Source organism: Anomaloglossus baeobatrachus, chromosome 4, assembly GCF_048569485.1.
Source record: "Anomaloglossus baeobatrachus isolate aAnoBae1 chromosome 4, aAnoBae1.hap1, whole genome shotgun sequence".
Lineage (NCBI taxonomy): Eukaryota > Metazoa > Chordata > Amphibia > Anura > Aromobatidae > Anomaloglossus > Anomaloglossus baeobatrachus.
Window position 1 is genome coordinate 241,512,213 of NC_134356.1, and position 19,548 is coordinate 241,531,760.

The 19,548-nt window shown below is 41.4% G+C and overlaps 1 protein-coding gene across 1 annotated transcript in view; it reads left to right on the forward strand.

Annotated features, from left to right (window-relative positions):
- Positions 1–19,548, forward strand: part of LOC142303422 (protein phosphatase 1H) — a 295,560-nt gene that overhangs the window by 194,518 nt on the left and 81,494 nt on the right. The window contains exon 5 of the mRNA XM_075344753.1: positions 9,705–9,789. Coding sequence (XP_075200868.1) covers positions 9,705–9,789 — 85 coding nt within the window. The remainder of the gene's footprint in view (positions 1–9,704; positions 9,790–19,548) is intronic.

The following is a 19,548-nucleotide window of genomic DNA, read 5'->3' on the forward strand; positions in this document are numbered from 1 at the left end:
CGCATGCACATTATGCACATTATACGCATGCACATTATACGCACACACACACACACACATACCTGTGAGTGCTTTCCTGCAGTGACCTGGAATTCAGAAGGTGAGCCCAGGTCAACGCAGGGGCGCACACACAGCAGTGTGTGTATAATGTGTGTGTGACTGCTGGGGCAATGACATCACAGGTGCTAGTAATTTCATTTACCTGACCCCGTGAAGACAGTGCCGCCCGATATCACTACCGTGACCGGGTCTCGCAGCACTGCCGTCACGGGGTCATGTGAGTCCATGGTGAGCTTACCTCACCTGACCCCCGATGTCGCTGGCAGGCTGCTATCCTGGCCCGGTGTCCTGAGGCGGCACGTCATCGTAGCTACAGCTGATCGCGTCCTCCGATCAGCTATTCTGCAGTCCTGTTCTGATCGCGCTCGCTCCCGCGGTCACAACGGGATCTGAAGGAGCGAGGGCGCATGCGCCGCCCTCTTAGACACCAAGCTGTGTGATGCGGGCTTCAGAAACATGGCGCCGGAGATAAGCGCTATACGCAGAGGCCCACTCCGGCGCCATGTTTCTGAAGATTAGAAATTTACATACAGCCAGAGGGAGGGAGGAACAGGTGGCGCGGGGGGGGCGGGAAACACGTGCATAACCCGCCCGGACATCAGGAGAGAGGGAGGAACAGGCTGGTGGGGGGGCGGGGAACTCCTGCATAACCCGCCCGGACATTAACAGAGAGGTGCACACGTCAATCAAAAAGTGCACGAAATTTCAAACTTTATAAAGTTGGATTTCACTGACTAAACACCCGAGCTGCCCCCTAATGGTATGTACACAATGTGCCTGATAGTGCCAGTACTGCATTGGCTGCAGCTTATACACGAAAATCCTGATGTTTGGTTCCCTTTAACAGCAATTACTTGCAAAGTCAATATTGGCAAAGAAAATGAACTTTAACCCCCAAAACTCATTTCAACATCATTGCATTCCTGCCTTAAAAGGAGCAGCTAACATTGTTTTAGTGACTGTAACATTAACACAGGTGTGAGTGTTGATAAGGACAGGGCTGGCGATCAATCAGTCATTATTAAGTAAGACTGACACCACTGGACACTTTAAAAAGGAGGCTGGTGCTTGGTATCATTGTTTCTCTTCAGTTAACCATGGTTATCTCTAAAGAAACACGTGCAGCCATCATTGCTCTGCACAAAAATGGCCTAACAGGGAAGAGTATCGCAGCTACATAGATTTCATCTCAGTCAACAATCTATCGCATCATCAAGAACTTCAAGGAGAGAGCTTCCATTGTTGCCAAAAAGGCTCCAGGGCGCCCAAGGAGGACCAGCAAACGCCAGGACCGTATCTTAAAACTGTTTCAGCTGCGGGATTGGTCTACCAGCAGTGCCGAGCTAGCTCAGCAATGGCAGCAGGCTGGTGTGAGTGCTTCTGCACGCACTGTGAGGCGGAGACTGCTTGAGCAAGGCCTGGTTTCAAGGAGGGCAGCAAAGAAGCCACCTCTCTCCAGAAAAAACAGGGACCGACTGATATTCTGCAAAAGGTACAGGGAGTGGACTGCTGAGGACTGGGGTAAAGTCATTTTCTCAGATGAATCCCCTTTTCGATTGTTTGGGACATCTGGAAAACAGCTTATTAGGAGAAGAGGTGAGCGCTAGCACCAGTCTTGTCTCATGCCAACTGTTAAGCATCCTGAAACGATTCATGTGTGGGGTTGCTTCTCAGCCAAGGTAATCGGCTCACTCACAGTCTTGCCTAAAAACACAGCCATGAATAAAGAATGGTACCAGAATGTCCTCCAAGAGCAACTTCTCCCAACTATCCAAGAGCAGTTTGGCGCCCAACAATGCTTTTTCAAGCATGATGGAGCACCTTGCCATAAAGCAAAGGTGATCACTAAATGGCTCATGGAACAAAACATAGAGATTTTGGGTCCATTGCCTGGAAACTCCCCAGATCTTAATCCCATTGAGAACTAGTGGGCAATCATCAAGAGACGGGTGGACAAACAACAACCAACAAATTCTGGCAAAATGCAAGCATTGCTTATGCAAGAATGGACAGCTACCAGTCAGGATTTGATCCAGAAGTTGATTGAGAGCATTCCAGGGAGAACTGCAGAGGTCCCGAAGAAGGGTCAACACTGCAAATAATGACTTGCTGCATTAACTCATTCTAACTTTCACTATAACCTTTTGGTACTCATAATATGATTGCAGTTATATTTCTGCATGTGATGTAAACATCACACAAACACAATTAAAAACCAGAGGGCAGCAGATCATGTGAAAATATAATTTTGGTGTCATTCTCAAAACTTTTGGCCATGACTGTATATAGTGCCAGTATAGCACTGGCTTTAGGTTATAAACGAAAATCCTGATGATTGGTTCCCTTTTAAGAAGAAATGTATTGGGAATCCAGAATTACCTCTCTGGTTTCTTTTTCTACCATCCTCTAAGGCACATTCAAGCAAACAAGCACAACATTTTCTTCAAAAAAGCATTAGGTATATACAGTTCATAGTTGTGTATATGTATATAATATATTATATATGAGAGAGTGTGTGTAATAAATAAATATATATATATATATATATATATATATATATATATATTATACATGCACACACGCACACACACACACGATGGTGGCCCGCTTCTAATGCATCGGGTATTCTAGAATTTATTGTGTAGTTAATGTATGATTTTTGACCAATAATGGAAGCAAGACACAGTGTATTTTTTGTCAAAGATACATTTTGTTTAAAAATTGTGAATATTTAACATGAAGATGTAACTGTATGTAACTAAATATTGTTAGGAACTAACTGCATTAACAGTATACTGTGTGATTCAGCAATATCATTGAAAAATGTGTCCTTAGTTTGTGGAAGATTCTCTTCTTCTGGCTGTTGTGTCTGAGATTCTGTTTCCGGGGTTAGTAAGGCGTTCTTGTGTTGTAGTGTGGTTTCTTCTTGAGGTTGTGTGTGATGTTCGTGCTCGTGTGGTTGTCTGGTCTTCCTTTGTAGCATTGTGTTTCTTGAGACGTTGTTGTTGGCTTCTTCCTGCTGCTGGTTTGTTGGGTTGCGTTTTTTCTTTTAGGAGCCCTTGTAAGGCCGGAAGGTTAAATGTTGTTTGTCGTAATCTGTGAAAGATACCCACATAGACAGTGGTAGCGAATGATCAAGTAGAGTCAAGTAAAGAAGTCAGGTCAGGGCAATGTCACGGAGTATGTGGCCAAATCTTGTGATTGCCGCCATGCTGATATGTGCCCCCATCGTGGTATAGGCAGGATCCTTGTGTATGCAGCATCCTGGTCTGTGTCCCATCCTGTTTTAGTCTCCATACGTTTGCTTTTGCAGAAAGTAATAAAAATGCCTTTAAAACATTCTCCCTTCCTCCTCATTCCTTTTTTTTTTTTTTCCTTTCCTTTCTTTTTCTTTCTTGTTCTTTATTGTTCTTTCTTTTTCTTTTGTCCTTTTTTTCTTTCTTTTTTTTTTCTTTCTCTTTCTCTTTCCGAATTATTTTGTGAATATCCATGTACTTTCCAGTTCAATTTCAGCAGTCATCTACAGGTACATATGTTGTCTGGACTCCAGTAGAGTACGATACTTATTAGTATTAAGGGCTTTCATATCCAATATTGGTTATTCATTGTTTTGGGTCATTGTCCATTTGTACTGTGAAGCGCCGTTCAATCGACCTTTCTGTATTTGGTGGAATCTGAGCAGAAAGTATAGCCCTGTACATGTCAGAATTCATCCACCTGCTTCTGTCTTCAGTCACATCATCAATTAACACTAGTGATACAGTACCATTGGAAGCCCTATAGTTATTGCAGTTCTTGTCGCTGCAACGTAAACAAATCTGTTCTATTCTTTAATAATGCCGCTCTTAGCTGCATTTAGCATAGGTAGATTTGCTGGTGAAGGGCTAGTTTAGCATTAGAGTCATCTAGGCAGGGGTTATTGCCTTTAGGGTATGTGCGCACGTTGCTTTTCACCTGCTTTTTACCTGCTTTTTTGCTGCTTTTTCTTCTGCCCTGTTTAATGCCAAAATGGATGTGTTCTTCTATTCAAGCAAAGTCTATGTGTGTATATATATATATATATATATATATATATATATATATATATATATATATATATATATATATATATATATATTATAATACATATATATATATATATATATATATATATATATATATATATATATATAATACAAATATATATATATATATATATATATATATATATATTACAAATATATATATATATATATATATATATATATATATATAATAATACAAATATATATACATATATATATGTATATATAATATATATACACACACACATGTATGTGTGCGTGTGTATATATAATATATGCTGTATTCCCCTGTAGTGCCTAACCACAGGGGTGCCACACTTCCATTTCAACAAATGACGGACGGTGACTGATCCGACGCTGTCCATTTTTTCGACGTACACAAAAAACATTACTATGGACGTCATCTCCGTCACATTTAGCGACGGATCCATCATACGACAAATTGAACGTGAGAACATACGTCACAATCCATCGCTAATTCAAATCAATAAGAAAAAAACGGATCCAGCGCTGGATCCGTTTTTTGGGTTTTTTTTTTTTACAATTCGACGGATTGTGACTAATGGCAAAAAACAGATGTGTGAAAGAGGCCAAAGTCACTGACCCAACCTGGGAAGGTGGCATGCAGTGCAAGGACAGCATTGCAGAGGAGAAGGATCCGCAGCACCGCAACTGTCAGGAAGACAGTGGGGTGGACTTAGGCAGCAGGTGATATTGTCACGGGTGTGTCATGCATGACAAACAGTCATGTGATTTCTGTTCATAGAAAGTCAGTGTGTCTGGCTGCGCAGAATGCTCCCTGACTTTTCATTGTTCCTGTTGCCAGTATTCATTGGTATAGGTAGCTTTCCTGCTTGATTAATTTCTCTCCCTTTTGGACCCAGCAGAAGCTCAACTTCCACCCAGCTGTTCATTATCAGTATTCCCTTGGTGTTGAAATACCCATTCCTTCATTTTGGACTGTTCTGGTAATATTTTCAGTTCCTTCAAGCCTAGGTTGCAAGCAGGTGGTTTGTACTCCTCTGTGGTATTATTGCTGAAAGCTCTGCTACCTGATTTATCTAATAAGTAGTTCATGCTCTTCCCATGTGTGTCCCCATTGTGTCTTCTATACTTGTTTAGCAGGGTTGACTAAGAGCTCATCCCATCCGTTCCCTATTTAGGGCCTAGCACTAGGGATATTTGGGTTCAGGTATCCGGCTCAGTGCATAGGTGTGGAACCTATCTAGGATGGTGGGGGACCCCAGTGACAAGCAGTAGGTTTGGTCAGGGGTCACTATCTTCCCTCTTTCTAGACACAGGGTTTCCCTTTCCTTTCGCCATGCGCTTGGTATTTCCCCATACCTAGCCAGACAGTTGCACTGTTCTCCATAGCGCTCACACACGCGGCAAGTTCCCAGGCCAAAGGTTAGGTGCTGCCCAGTCTGACGCTTTTTTTAAAGAATGTTTGGGCAATAAAAAAACTGGTCATTTGCAACCTGTACTGTACCAACCAAGATCAGCAGGGGCCTGACTACCACCCGCATGCTCGGGTACATGTCATCAAAGCACCCAACTAGGTAGGCCGACTGCCTGAGTCGACAACTGGTGTCTGCTGGTGACACCATTCCTTCTTCACCAGTGCTATGTGCTTGCCAATCCTCTATCCAGGATGCAAGTACAGAAGCCTCCTGCCCTGCACCTGTCATTGAAATATTTGCAAGCACCATCAGCACTCATGTCTGATTCTTTGCCACAGCCCAGCATTTCCTGTTCGTACCCCAGACCTTAGAATGCAAGCAGAAATATGCAGCTACCCACACACAGGCAAAAACATTTGGCACTGTTGGTGGAGTGGGGTCACAGGAGGCAGGAGCAGGGCAGTGTGTCCAGCAGGTGTCCCAGATGCTGTCAGGTAGGCAGCTTCCAGAAACTGTCGGTGGTGTGGGCTTCAAAGAAATGGTGTCCGGAATCAGCGCGTGCGCAGATTGAGCTATATGCTCAATGACAAGCCGAGATCTCATCTGCGCACTCGCCACTTCTGGGCACCATTTTCCTTAAGTCTGCTGCTGGGAGATCAATGGATCGGAGGCGGCGCATGTGCAGATGAGGTCTTGAGCTGAGAGATCCATCTGCGCACGCGCAGACTCAGTCTGGGCGCCGTTATTTGAAGCCCGCACCACCAACTTTTTCAGGATGCCCCTGCCTCACCGCTCACAGCACAGCAACCGCAGCCTTCAGCCTTGCCTCTAACTCCTGCTACCCCTTTTCACCACTTCCTGATAAGGTGCATGCAGATTATAAAACACACCCCTCCTTTTCCTCCCAAATTTTGGGAAAGTGCGTCTTGTAATCTGAAAAATACATTAAGTTCAGAGTATTAACAATTTGTGCATCGTATATACAGTTTACTATTTTGCCTATTTAGAGGACCCTTTTACTGAAATTTTTTAAATTAAAACTGTGAACTTCATGGTGTAAATTATCCATTAACGAGAACCAACCAGCAGGGTTTTCCTGTGTAAAGTAAAGCCAGTGTTATGCTGATGCACTAGGATGCTGAATCCAGGCATACCTTCAGTTGTGAAATTGGATGTTTTTATTACAGTAATATGTGCTAGTAAAGTTACAGAAATGCACTGTTATTTGATTGATAGGTGCAACAGGAAGGGAATATGTGGGTCCAGTCTCAGGACTGAAGGTATGCCTGAATTCAGCATCCTAGCGCCAGTATAGCATTGGCTTTACTTTAAGGCATAAAAATCATTCTGGTTAGTTCTCTTAAAACATCTGCGCATATTGCACAGAACGTCTCTTTTGGTTAAAGGGAAAAAAATGTATGTTTATTACCATGGGACATTACTTTGGAACAGATAAGCACAGAAGAAAATAAAAAAAAAATGTTCCAGAATCATTGAAACAGCAGCTATTGGAGGAGATATTCAGTTTAAATAATAAAATAATCCAATGAAAGGCCCTCTTTAATTGTACATTGTGTTGAGTCTTCCTTTCAGATATATTGTTTGGGTCATTTTCCTTTGTGGATGCCGTATATTGTACCCATCTGTCAAAGGTACAGAAAGTTACTTAAACCAATTTTATGTTTGGTAAGGCTTCTTTCACACATCCGGTTTTAGCAGAGCCAGCCAATCCGTCTCTAAAACCTATGCAACGGATGCGGCGACAAAACCGCATCCTTTGCATAAGTTTTTGACATGCGGCCCATCCGTTTTTTGCCGCTTGCGGCAGGCTACTGAGCATGCGCAGTGGAAAAAAACGCATGCGGCGTCCATAGGCATGCATTGCAAGTTGCGCCACATCGGCCGGATGCGGCGCGATGCAATTTTGTTTTGCCAGACAAAAAACGTGCCAGGCAACGTTCCATCCGGCCGCCGCATCGGCTAAATCTGCCGCATGCGGTAAAAAACGGACGGAACGCAAGCCTATGCCGCATAATACGGCACTAATGTAAGTCTATGCAAAAAAAACGCAACCGGCGGCAAAAATAAAACGGTTGCGGTTTTTCTGCAAATCGCCGGATTGTGCTGCACAGGAAAAACCGGAGGTGTGAAAGCAGCCTAAGTCTTACACCACTGCACAATAGTTTATCTGGTGTACACCCTTTATTGTGTATCTTTGGCTGTCCAAGTGCAATTATGGCAATTTCTATTGTAAGCTATAATTCTTCAGTCGGACTGTAGTTGTTTGCACTCCTTACCCCTCCCAATAAAACTTATTTTTTTGAAAAGTGGTAATAGCACAGAAATGCAAAATTTGGTTCATGAAAATTGTTTCAAATCCAATGACTGATTCTTATTTATTTATTTTTTATGCCTCAATTTAAAAAAGCATTCGATTTTTAACATCATGTATGGATTTTGCACAAAATGAGTGAAAAAAGTGAAATTCCATACAATCATCAAGATGAATAAGAAAAATCTTTATTGTAGCCAAAAATGTACACCATATATTATATATTTTGAAAATTTTTCTGCAATTTTATTGGAAATTAATTTTTGCGCCTTTTTTCTTTTTCGCGTCAAAGGGTTTTTTTGTTTTTTTTTTCTTGTATTGAAGACCTGCAGATCTTCTCTGTGAAGCATCCAGCAGTTTTCCCCAATCATGTTCACGTTCCGCCAACCTTGGTATTTTCGTTCCATCTTTTTGATATCCTGATGAAATCTTTATCCTTGCTCTTCGCTAATAGCACCAAGGTTTTCAGGAAAGTAGTCCGAATTGGAATATCAAAAATGTAGCTTCAAATTCATCAGACAAGCCAAGGCATTGAAACCTTTCAGAATATTCTCCACTATCAACTTAAAATTTTGGATTTTTCTAGTTACCTAGAAATTGCTTCATGACTTAAAGAATCCCAATCCTTTTTCTGAAAAACTTTTTTTCATTTTTGTTTCAAACACATCATCATTCATGAGAGTCCAAATATCTGGACCCATATAAATGCCTTCCTTCACTTGTGCTTCGCACAGCCCCTGAAGCTTGCTGCACACATACAGTCTTTCCTTTCGGTAGAGCTTTCACAAACTGCTTCATCAGTCCAAGTGTAATGTGAAGTGATGGCAGGAGAACTTTAGTGAGATCAATTAAACTATCCACAAATATTCTTGAGTCCAGATTGCAAAGATCTTCTCGTTGGCCAACTTTTTTGGTCTTAGTGATGAGTCCTATCTCGGCCGTCCCATAAACACAAAAAGTATGGGTACTTCGTGTATCCTCTTTGCTGCCCAAGTAGCAAAGCGAGCACCTTCAGGTCACCATATATTGGCCATCCTTGATCCTCATAGTTATGTTTCTTGAGAATAAAGTGTATATTCTCATAGCTTTCCTTCAAGTGTACAGAATGCCAGACAGGCGCTGAAGCATACTTGCTCCTATTGTGCAGTAGCACCGTGTGAGACTTTTTTTTTGGATGAATCAAAGACTCTCCACTCGCTCATTGTACTCAATGTTAAATTTTTCCGTCAGGAACATCACTGCAATATACTAGAGCACCATCTTGAGAAAAGTATGGAAGGAATTCCTTTTCTCTGCTTCTGTATCATGAAAAATTGGTACCCGGTGCTAGCAGGATCCTTTCCCTTTAGTTTAGAGTCTAAAATTCTCCAAAATGTTTAGGAAAGTGTAAGTCCCTGACTAATTTAATTTGAGCTGTGAAAAAGCTGTGCCTTGTCAGGAATAACACGGAAGTCTTCGTCAGAATCCTTTTAAGCGTTCGTTAATTTCTAACCAGTCTAATGACACCAAAATCAGCGACCAAAGGTCACACAAAGGAGTCAAAGTATGGTGGAAGAAAAAGCCTATGGAGTCAGTGCTTGTGAAAAAACTGTATGCGATGGAATTTTGTAGATATATTTACTTAGTTCAGCGATCGAAAGTATATAAAATCCACCTCTTGCTTTTCAAACGATTTTTACCCTTGCAGACCCGTGTAATTTTTACCCTTATTTTAGTTACTTTTGTATGCCATAACGCTCTTGCTTTCCCCCCAAAATTGTTTTTATGCAACTTATATTAGGTTTCTACTTTACTGACTAATTATGCTTATGTAATATGAAGCCATTTGTCAAATCTGTTTTATTTCAGGGCTATAATTATCCGAAATGGAGAAGTCCTTCCTATGTCTTCAGAGTTTACTCCAGAAACGGAGCGTCAAAGACTTCAATACTTAGTAAGTCAGACACAATGTTACCAAGAGGCAATGTGTATTTTTTTTATTTTTTTTTATTTAGCACTATGAAAATGTTTATGGATATTGATGCATAAAAAGATAAACGTTAGTAATACCATGAAATTAAAAAATACAGGTGTAAAGATGGCCTAAGATGTTGACCATGTTTTGATATATTAGGTGAATATATGAGGCGACACGGTGGCTCAGTGGTTAGCACTGCAGTTTTGCAGCGCTGGGGTCCTGGGTTCAAATCCCACCATGGACAACATCTGTAAGGAGTTTGTATGTTCTCCCCGTGTTTGCGTGGGTTTCCTCCGGGTACTCCGGTTTCCTCCCATACGCTAAAGACATAAGGCTGCTTTACACGCTGCGATATCGTGACAGATAACGCTAGCGTGCGTACCCGCCCCCATCGGTTATGCGACACTGGCAAATCGCTGACCATGGCGCACAACATCGTGCGGACCCGTCACACTACTTACCTGCCTACCGACGTTGCTGTGACCGGCGAACCGCCCCCTTTCTAAGGGGGCGGTTCGTTCAGCATCACAGCGACGTCACAGCAGCATCTCTGAACCGCCGCCCAATAGAAGCGGAGGGGCAGAGATGAGCGGGACGTAACATCCCGCCCACCTTCTTCCTTCCTCATTGCCGGCGGGCGCAGGTAAGGTGAGGTTCCTCGTTCCTGCGGTGTCACACATAGCGATGTGTGCTTCCGCAGGAGCGACGAACTACTTCATACACAGCAGCGATATTTGAGAATGGACCCCCATGTCACAGATGAGCGATTTTGAACGTTTTTGCGACGATTCAAAATCGCTCATAGGTGTCAAACGCAACATCGCTAAAGCGACCAGATGTGCGTCACAAATTCTGTGACCCCAACGAGATCGCTCGGGCAATGTCGCAGCGTTTAAAGCCCGCTATACAGATAGGGACTCTAGATTGTGAGCCCCAATGGGGACAGTATTCCAATATATGTTGTGAGCCGCTCTGAGTCTTTGGAGAGGGGCGGCATACAAGTTTGCCAAGTAAATAACATTTTAAATCAAAATAACTTTATGCAGTCAGAGCTTCATTTTTTCCCTAAATTAGCACAATTACTAAAATGGGGTTTCTGTGAATTTAAGACCTCAAAGTCGTTCAACCATATGAGGAAATGCGTTTCAAATGAAGAAGCCAATTGTGTAGCATCTTGCAAATTCCCATAGTAAGTTTGGAGGAGCGAGACCACTAATGTTATAGTAGAGAAATACACGTGACTATAATAATGGAAATATAAACGGTTTTAGTCCTCATCCAGATTATGTGCTGCACAATGGGTTAAAGGTAAGCAGATCCTATGTTTGACAACCAGCTAAGCACGGCATAGCTGTTTGTATGAACTACTATTGCCCAATGTAAACTTGGCCATTGAGTGATGATGAACAGTAATGTGATTGTTCGTTATTGTTTGAATCTTTTTTTCAGACCAAAAAACTATAGTTTACCGTCTTCACATACGCACCTATAAAGAATAATTTTCCTGTCCATTCTAATCCAGACTGTAAGGGGCACAATCATACAATCGTGAATGAAAAACCTCCATGGTTACACATTCGTATAAGTGCATTGATCCACTCACAATATCGTTCAGGACTCATAATGGGCAATTTATCTGTCCATGTTAAAGGACCCTTAAGGCTGCTTTACACGCAGCGACATTGTTAGCGATGTCGCTCGTGAAAGTGCCCACCCCCGTCGTTTGTGCATCACAGGCAAATCGCTGCCCGTGGCACACAATATCGCTAGGACCCGTCACACATACTTACCTTCCTAACGAAGTCGCTGTGGCTGGCGAACAGCCTCTTTTCTAAGGGGACGGTTCGTGCGACGTCACATGGCAGGCGTCCAATAGAAGCGGAGGGGAAGAGAGCAGCCGCATAACAGTCACGCCCACCTCATTGCCGGAGGACACAGGTACGGTGTTGTTAGTCGTTCCTGGGGTGTCACACGTAGCGATGTGTGCTGCCTCAGGAATGCCGAACAATTTGCGTCTAAAATCAGCAACGATATTTGGGAAATGAACGACGTGTCAACAATCAACGATTTGGTGAGTATTTTGCAGTTAGCGGTTGCTCGTACGTGTCACACGCAACGACGTTGCTAACGAGGCCGGATGTGCGTCACCAATTTCTGTGACCCCCAACGACATCCCGTTAGCGATGTTGTTGCGTGTAAAGCCCCCTTTTAGTTCATAGGTCTTGGTCAATCTGATGGGAATGTGAAGTCCAGGCCCAGGTAGTGGGTCATCTCCAGGGTGTTTAGATTGAGTCTTTTGTACTAAAGTAAAAGGTAGGTAGAGCCTGATATCCACTATGGATAGAATAGAACATGCCAAATACCCAATATTAAAAACTGTATTTTAAAGAATTGTTTTTATAACCCTGTCGCTAATCTATAACAGCATTAAATGGTCGGTCTGCTATCTACGTTCATTGCAAGTGTAGTGGCCTGTACAACATATGCTTACAAATGTAGTGTTAACTATACAGAAATTGTCTGACCTTTTTATTTTTTACTATATATTGCTGTATAATGATACATGTTACGTCATCCTTGTGATTGGAAGTATTACATTATGTAGCTGGTTGTGTGACTGTCCCCTTTTTTCAAGACTCTTTGCTTAATTTTAACCTTCTTGTAGTTTGCCATTTTAATATACTGGTGCTTCTCAATAAATTAGAATATCCTCAAAAAGTTAATTTACTTCAGTAATTCCATACAAAAAGGAAACATTATATATAGTCATTACACACAGAGTGATCTATAGTGAACCTGTCAGGTGCAATATGCACCCAGAACCTCGAGCAGTACTGGGTGCATATTGCTAATCCCTGTTTAACAGTCACCGTATCTAGTAGCATAGATAAAGGGATCTTTAGAAAAAGTATTTCTAAAGCTCTTTTATAATATGCTAATGAGACCAGGGACTAGTCATGAGGGTGTTACTTCCCCTGACTAGTCTGCCCTCTTTGCATGTTAGTATGCCCACAGGGGCATACTAACATGCTATTCAATGCAGCGTCACCAGCGGTGATGCGTGTACCTGTGTCCGCGGTGAACGCTGAGTTGAATGCCTCACACTTCCAGTAATGCGTAGTATGAAGCCGGATGTACATGCCCTGGCTTCAAACAGGTCTAGTGCGTATGTCCGGAGGTACGGGGCCTCCGCCAACAAATCGGATACCAGGAAGCAACAGTTTTCTGTTGGCTGAGGCACCGCCCTTCCTGATCACATGGGTATGACCTCAGCACAGGTCCTGCAAGTCAAAAATTAAAATCGATTTGTATAATACTTTTGCTAATTCTAACAGGGGGAGGGGATAACTATGAATATCCCCCCCCCCCCAGATATTATCTGGTCCTCAGCTGCTGTCACTCAAGAAGCTGATGATTTTATAAACTTTACTTTTTTTGGATTTCAAACCTATACATCCTAGCTGATCACTACAGGTATGTATAAAATCAGCCTGATTATAGTATAGCACTGGCTGTAGGTTATATAGGAAAATCCTGGTGATTTCGTGCGCTTCAAGTATGCAAAAATTAGAGGTATTGACATACTGAAGCTTGAGAAGCTCCACCGTATGTCCCTTTACGCTGCAGAGGAAACAAGCACAGTGGGGATGGGATTTCTATAAATGCTATTCACTGTGCTTGTACCGTACAATGCAGCGTTTTGGATTCAGCGAAAACACGCTGCTTCCAAAATGCTGCAAACTTTAATTCTGTGCACTCACCCGAATATATCTGCAGACACTTCTTGGCGCTTCAGCTTTCATCTCACAGACAGCCAGTGTTGCAGTATTGTTATAGTATTGTTGTAGTGCAGAAGTCCTGTGAGACCTGCAGCAAATGGAAAGGAAATTAATTGGGCAGTTCATTCCCCCTCTCAAAATTGTGCAGTTACCCAAACACTCATATTACCCCCAGGACTTTGCAGTTAGTCCAGCTTTAGGGAACAAGTCTGAAGTTACTCTGACTACAGACAGCGCACAAAGTTCACATGTTCAGGATTCTCCCGTGCCCGCAGCAAGCGTTGATGGTCAGGTGAGTACAAGTATGTGATTTGTATACTTCCGGGCCACATTCTGACTAGACATGTTTGGCCTCTTTATTTGCTTGTATTGAGCATGGCCACACATGTCTAGCTGGCATGTGACCACATGTATGCAAATAACATACTTGTGGTTTCATAACTATCATTTCTCTCCGCCAGCATCTGTAAATCCTGGTGTTCAGTGTATGTGCTGTCAGAATTCGGAAGTCTGCAGTCATAGTGACTTCAGACTTTCATAACAAATTTGAACTACCCTTTTAATGCTCCTATTCTAAATAAAAGCATAGAAACCAATAACTTGTCAGACTGCAAAATACTTTAACATAGCCATGTATCACATAATCTTACAAGATATGCATTGTTTAATGTTTACAGGATCAGACCCAATAACAGCACAGGAATACACCACTAGAACCACCATCCGTACAGGAACACATCACTAGAACCACTAGCAGTACAGAAATACAGCATCACAAACCCCATTAGTACAGAAACACAGCATTACAATTACCATCCATACAGAGATACATCACCAGCAGTACAGAAATACATCACTAGATCCCTTATTAGTACAGAAATACATTAAAAGAACCATCTGTACAAAAATACATCACCTGAACCAGCATCAGTACATGGTATATCAATTGTAATGTCAGATCGGTCCTATATACATTTCTCTCGCATTAGGAGCAACTCTGACTGCAGAGTTGTGAATCCTTACAGCTGTCTGGTGTGTTCCACATAATGAAACATGAAAAAATGTGGGGCTGAATACTTTTAAAAGGTACTATATATCTGAGAATTGAAGTTGGATCGTGCTTGTAGACAAGTTTGTTTTGCTGATATCTAGTCTTTGATGGAACGGATACATCTGTGAGTAATTGAAGCCAAACCACTTTATATCCAGCCATGCAAAGAACCTTGTGTAGGGCATGGATGTCTAGAAAATATGTGGGTTGAATGCACCATTAAATAGCTCTTCAGTACATCTTGCCACCTGAAGCACAGAAAACACAAAATGTAGTTTTACAAGGTCAAGAAATGTTATGCATTAGCAAAGGGTCCTTTTCTTTCCTCGATCTCCCATCCGAATTAACAAATACAGATGAGATCGGGTAGAGCACAGAGGAGATTTACAAAATATCTGAAAACCGCAATAAAAAACTCTTTATTAATATTCAATTAAAAATGACAAATTACACCCAAAAATACTCCAAATAAAATAAACCAGCAGCAAATCAGGACAACAAATATCACAAGCAGGGAGAGGTATGGCTAAAGGGACCCTAATAAACCCTAAGGAGAAATTATTCCCCTACCGGACTACAGACGCCCATTCTCTATGGGTCTGTAATTACCTGACATCAAAGTACTGTAAAAATAAAAAAGCATTAAAAAAAAAATGACGTAGTGCTTTGCAGTATTTTTGATTCTCAACACAGATTAAGCGGACGGCTACGGACTGCCACCCCCATCTGCCTGGCTTTACCTTCGCTGCCAATCCAAATACAGGGAAGCCCATTAATTTATTTTATTTTATTTTATTAAAAAAAAATAATAATAAAAAAAAAAAGCATGGGCTCCCGCTATAATTTGATCACCAGTCAGGTAAAACCAGGCAGCTAGGGGCTGGGATACTCTGCAACCTGCAGCGGCCCCTGGAAATAGTGTATTGTTTTTTGTGCCATTTCCAGGTGCTTTACCTGGCTTGTCCAGTGACCCTGATGGCGGTGGCACACTGGGTAATAAAGGGGTTAATACCAGCTTGAATTCTCAGTTGGTACTAGCCCGAAATTCATGGTGTCATGCCAAATTAGGCATGGCCACCATGAATTTCTAGTAAACAGTAAAAAAAAAAAAAAATCCAACACTCACAACTTTTTTTTATTAGAAAAAAAAACATTTCTAGACTCCATTTTTATTATAAAAAAAACAAAAAACCCTTAGTCCGACGTAGTCCACAGGGAGAGCCATGTCAGCTGTTCTTCATTGCTCTGTACGGACAAGCAACTCTACAGAGCAAGAAGCAGGCTGGCATTGAGGGTATGATTCCACTTGCGTATGACTCTTGCAAGTCTCGCATCGTTATCACCCAGCTTGGCGCACACTCTCCTGATAGGAGCGCCTCAGCTGCATGGAAATACATGCAGCCGTCCTGTCGAGAGAATGTGAGCCGTGCCGGGTGATACTGATGCGAGACTCGCACAGTGACAGTCAAAGTTCAATTGAGTCCATGGCTCATGGGCTCGGGTGAACCCTGACATCACTGCGAACAAGGCCGAAGAGTGACGAGCAGTGCAGTGAATACCCCCGGAAGTTAATGATCGGACCCAGAAGCTGGAGCGGCCGAGAGACAGCGGCGGAGTGGGTCTGCTGCATGCATCGTGAGAGCGCGAAGTATAATGACCATGTTCATTATCTATAGTCTTTATTTTACACACCCCCCCCATCCCCCCACCCCATCCCATAACTGTAAAGTCCAAGTTTGGAGTTCAGACGCAAGTTCGCGTTATCTCAGAACTCGACAAAAGCTCAGGTGAGTCTCCCAAACACGAATATCAGGGGGTTTGCCCATCACTACAGATGAATATTACGCCTTAAATTTCCGAGCACCCCAATTCATCGTAGGCTTACCCTTTTCCTGACCCTGCTGATAAAGATAATAGTCTGCCAAAGGTTTTAGGTATAACCGATAATAGTCCTAAATGCATAAATTGCCATGATAACCTGGTGAAGATATATAAAAATCCCCCAAGAAGAAAGCAGTCAGATGATAGAATCACCAAGGGAGGGATTTTCCCAAACAAAATAGTGGAGTAATAAAAGTCAAATGTATCCCAAATAACTCCAAATTGCACCTGGTCCAATGGACAGAGGTTTATATTGAGGGAGGGGCACCACAACACCCAGCAAATCAAAAGTAAATCAAAACCTCCAAAGCGAGCTTGTGATACACTCAATTGCAAAAAGACCGATAAGGAGCAGTTTAGACTAAGAGAGATGCAGTACAAAACTAAATTCATCCTCAAGGGGACTTATGACTCATTTAGTAACCAATTAATTTTACCGCCTAAAGAAATATCCACAAACAGATCACCAAAAGAAAAAAGGTTTTGATAAACCCAAAATCATGGCAAAAACATTTTTATAAGGCAGTAATGAACGGGTTAATAAAAATCATTACTTCCTAGTTTCCAAACCTTGCCTTACCTCGACGCGTTTCCACTTTCCCATCACACTGATTGCTACTCACAATTGTGATTTAATATGGATTCATCTAGAAGGAATTTTTTGGACTATGAAAATTGCTCTGCCAGGCTTGATAAAGCAGCCATGATTTTTTCTACACCCAAAGAAAGGACAGAGGTTCCTCCTGATGATTTATTTAATATTATGAAAGATCTGGAACATAAAATGTCCAAAGAAATGAGGATCTGGTGGGACCATAACTCATTGCAGACTTATCTCAATAATGATATGATTCCTAGAGGTCTCCGTATCCATAAAAGAGTGACTTCACAATATGATCAAACCTTTCAAGATAAATGGAATAATATTTTGTCTCAATGTTCCTTGAATCTTATTAAACTAATTTTGCAAGAGGAAGAGAAAGACTTGGTCGATATAAAAAAGGAAATTAAAGACCTACAAACTGCAGCTAATGTTTTTTCTGGTAACAAGCATTTTGGCAAATTACAGGAGAATATCTCAAATAACCTTGCAAAATTAGAGGAACACATTACAGAGATGAAGAAAAAGAAATTTATCAGAGACAAAGATGACTATGCTAATAATCAAGTATACAGCTGGAATAAGAGATCTTTTTCCTACAAAAGAAAATCATCTATGAGAAACAAAGTTTCATTTGCCGGTTCCAGCTTTCTCTCAGAGCACACCGTTTCCAATGCTTCAGATGATTTCTCTGATACATCCAATGCCTCTACCTCCACTTCTGTGGGAAATAACCAGTGGTTTCCCAACCACAGCAATAAAAACCGCAAGCGTGCAAAAAACGACGAAGGGGAGGCAAGAAACACAGGAAGAAAATACCATACTCGGAGTCTGAAGAATTGGTGAGTGTTCCAATCTGGAATATATCCAGTTATATATTGTCACAAACACAAATTAATGTTTTATCGAAGGGATTGGGGTTTTCCCCATCCAGAGACTTTGATATATTTAATACTCTATGTGACATTAATAAATTTGTGAGGAACCTTACAGTCAAATGTCACTTTGACAAAAGCAATGAGATATGTGCTCCTACAGTCTCAACTTCCCAAGTGATCTCACAAGATTTTCTGACTTTGCAAGAACAGACTGTGTTATGGGATTTGAGACATTTAGAGAAAAATGCCAATGAGGATGTTATATGTCTTAATAATTCATTTGCAACACCTAACCCTGCCTTTTACCCATTGCAATCAAGACCGCACATTCTGGATTCATTCCAGGAATTGATTGAATCTGAACTTTTGGAGCTGGAGAGACATACTACAAATATTACAAATGTGTCTCATAATTTGTCTAGTAGTGAGCGGAAAGCACTAAAAGATTTACGGAACAACAAAGATCTAATGATAAGACAATCAGATAAAGGAGGGGCTTTGGTCATTATGAACTCTGGACTTTATAAGAAATTGAATTTCATAGATCTTTCTAACGATCACATGTATTTGGAACTTATGTCTGATCCTACAGAAAAATATAAGTCTGAGTTATTGTCTATTTTGAATGAGGGTTTAACTATTAATGCAATTGATGGTAAACTTAAAGACTATTTATTTGTGAATCATCCTGTGGTCCCGGTGTATCATTCCTTACCTAAAACACATAAGGGGTTATTTCCACCTCCCCTTAGACCCATAATAGCGGGTATTGGGGGTCTCAATGAAAAGCTGGGTGAGTGGGTCGACCATTATTTGCAGCCGCTGGTCAGACTCATCCCTAGCTACATTAGAGATTCCAAATCGATTATTTCCCTTTTTGATAATATGGAATGGAAAAAAGAATACACCTGGATCACAGTAGATGTTATTGGTTTGTACCCGGCAATACCTCATGATGTAGCCATTAATTGTTTGGAATATTTTTTGAACAGTTTCAGCAATTATAACCCTTCTATTGTCGAATTTTTGCTAATTGCGGTCAAGTATCTCCTCAGTCACAATTATTTTTCATTTGATAAACGTTTTTTTTTGCAGCGGAGTGGTGTTAGCATGGGAGCGGTTTTCTCACCCTCCCTTGCTAACATTGTTATGGCGGTTTGGGAAGAGAGGTTTTTATACAGTACTAATTCACCTTTTTTTAGTGATATTTTGTGGCTGGGGAGATACATAGATGACATGTTACTCGTATGGAGGAGCACAGAATCCAGAGCTGAGGAATTGTTTTCATATTTGGATAATAATGAGTTCAATCTGAAATTCACACACAATCTACATAAAACAAAAATTAATTTTTTGGATATTGAATTCTCCATCAAAGATAACAGAGTATGTATTTCTCCATTTAGGAAACCTCTGGCCACTAATAACACACTGAATGCATCTTCCTGCCATCCTAAACATGTTCTGAGAAATATTCCAGTGGGAGAATTGATCCGTACTAAGAGAAATAGTTCCAGCCCAGCTACATACAAAAAAGAGGCACAA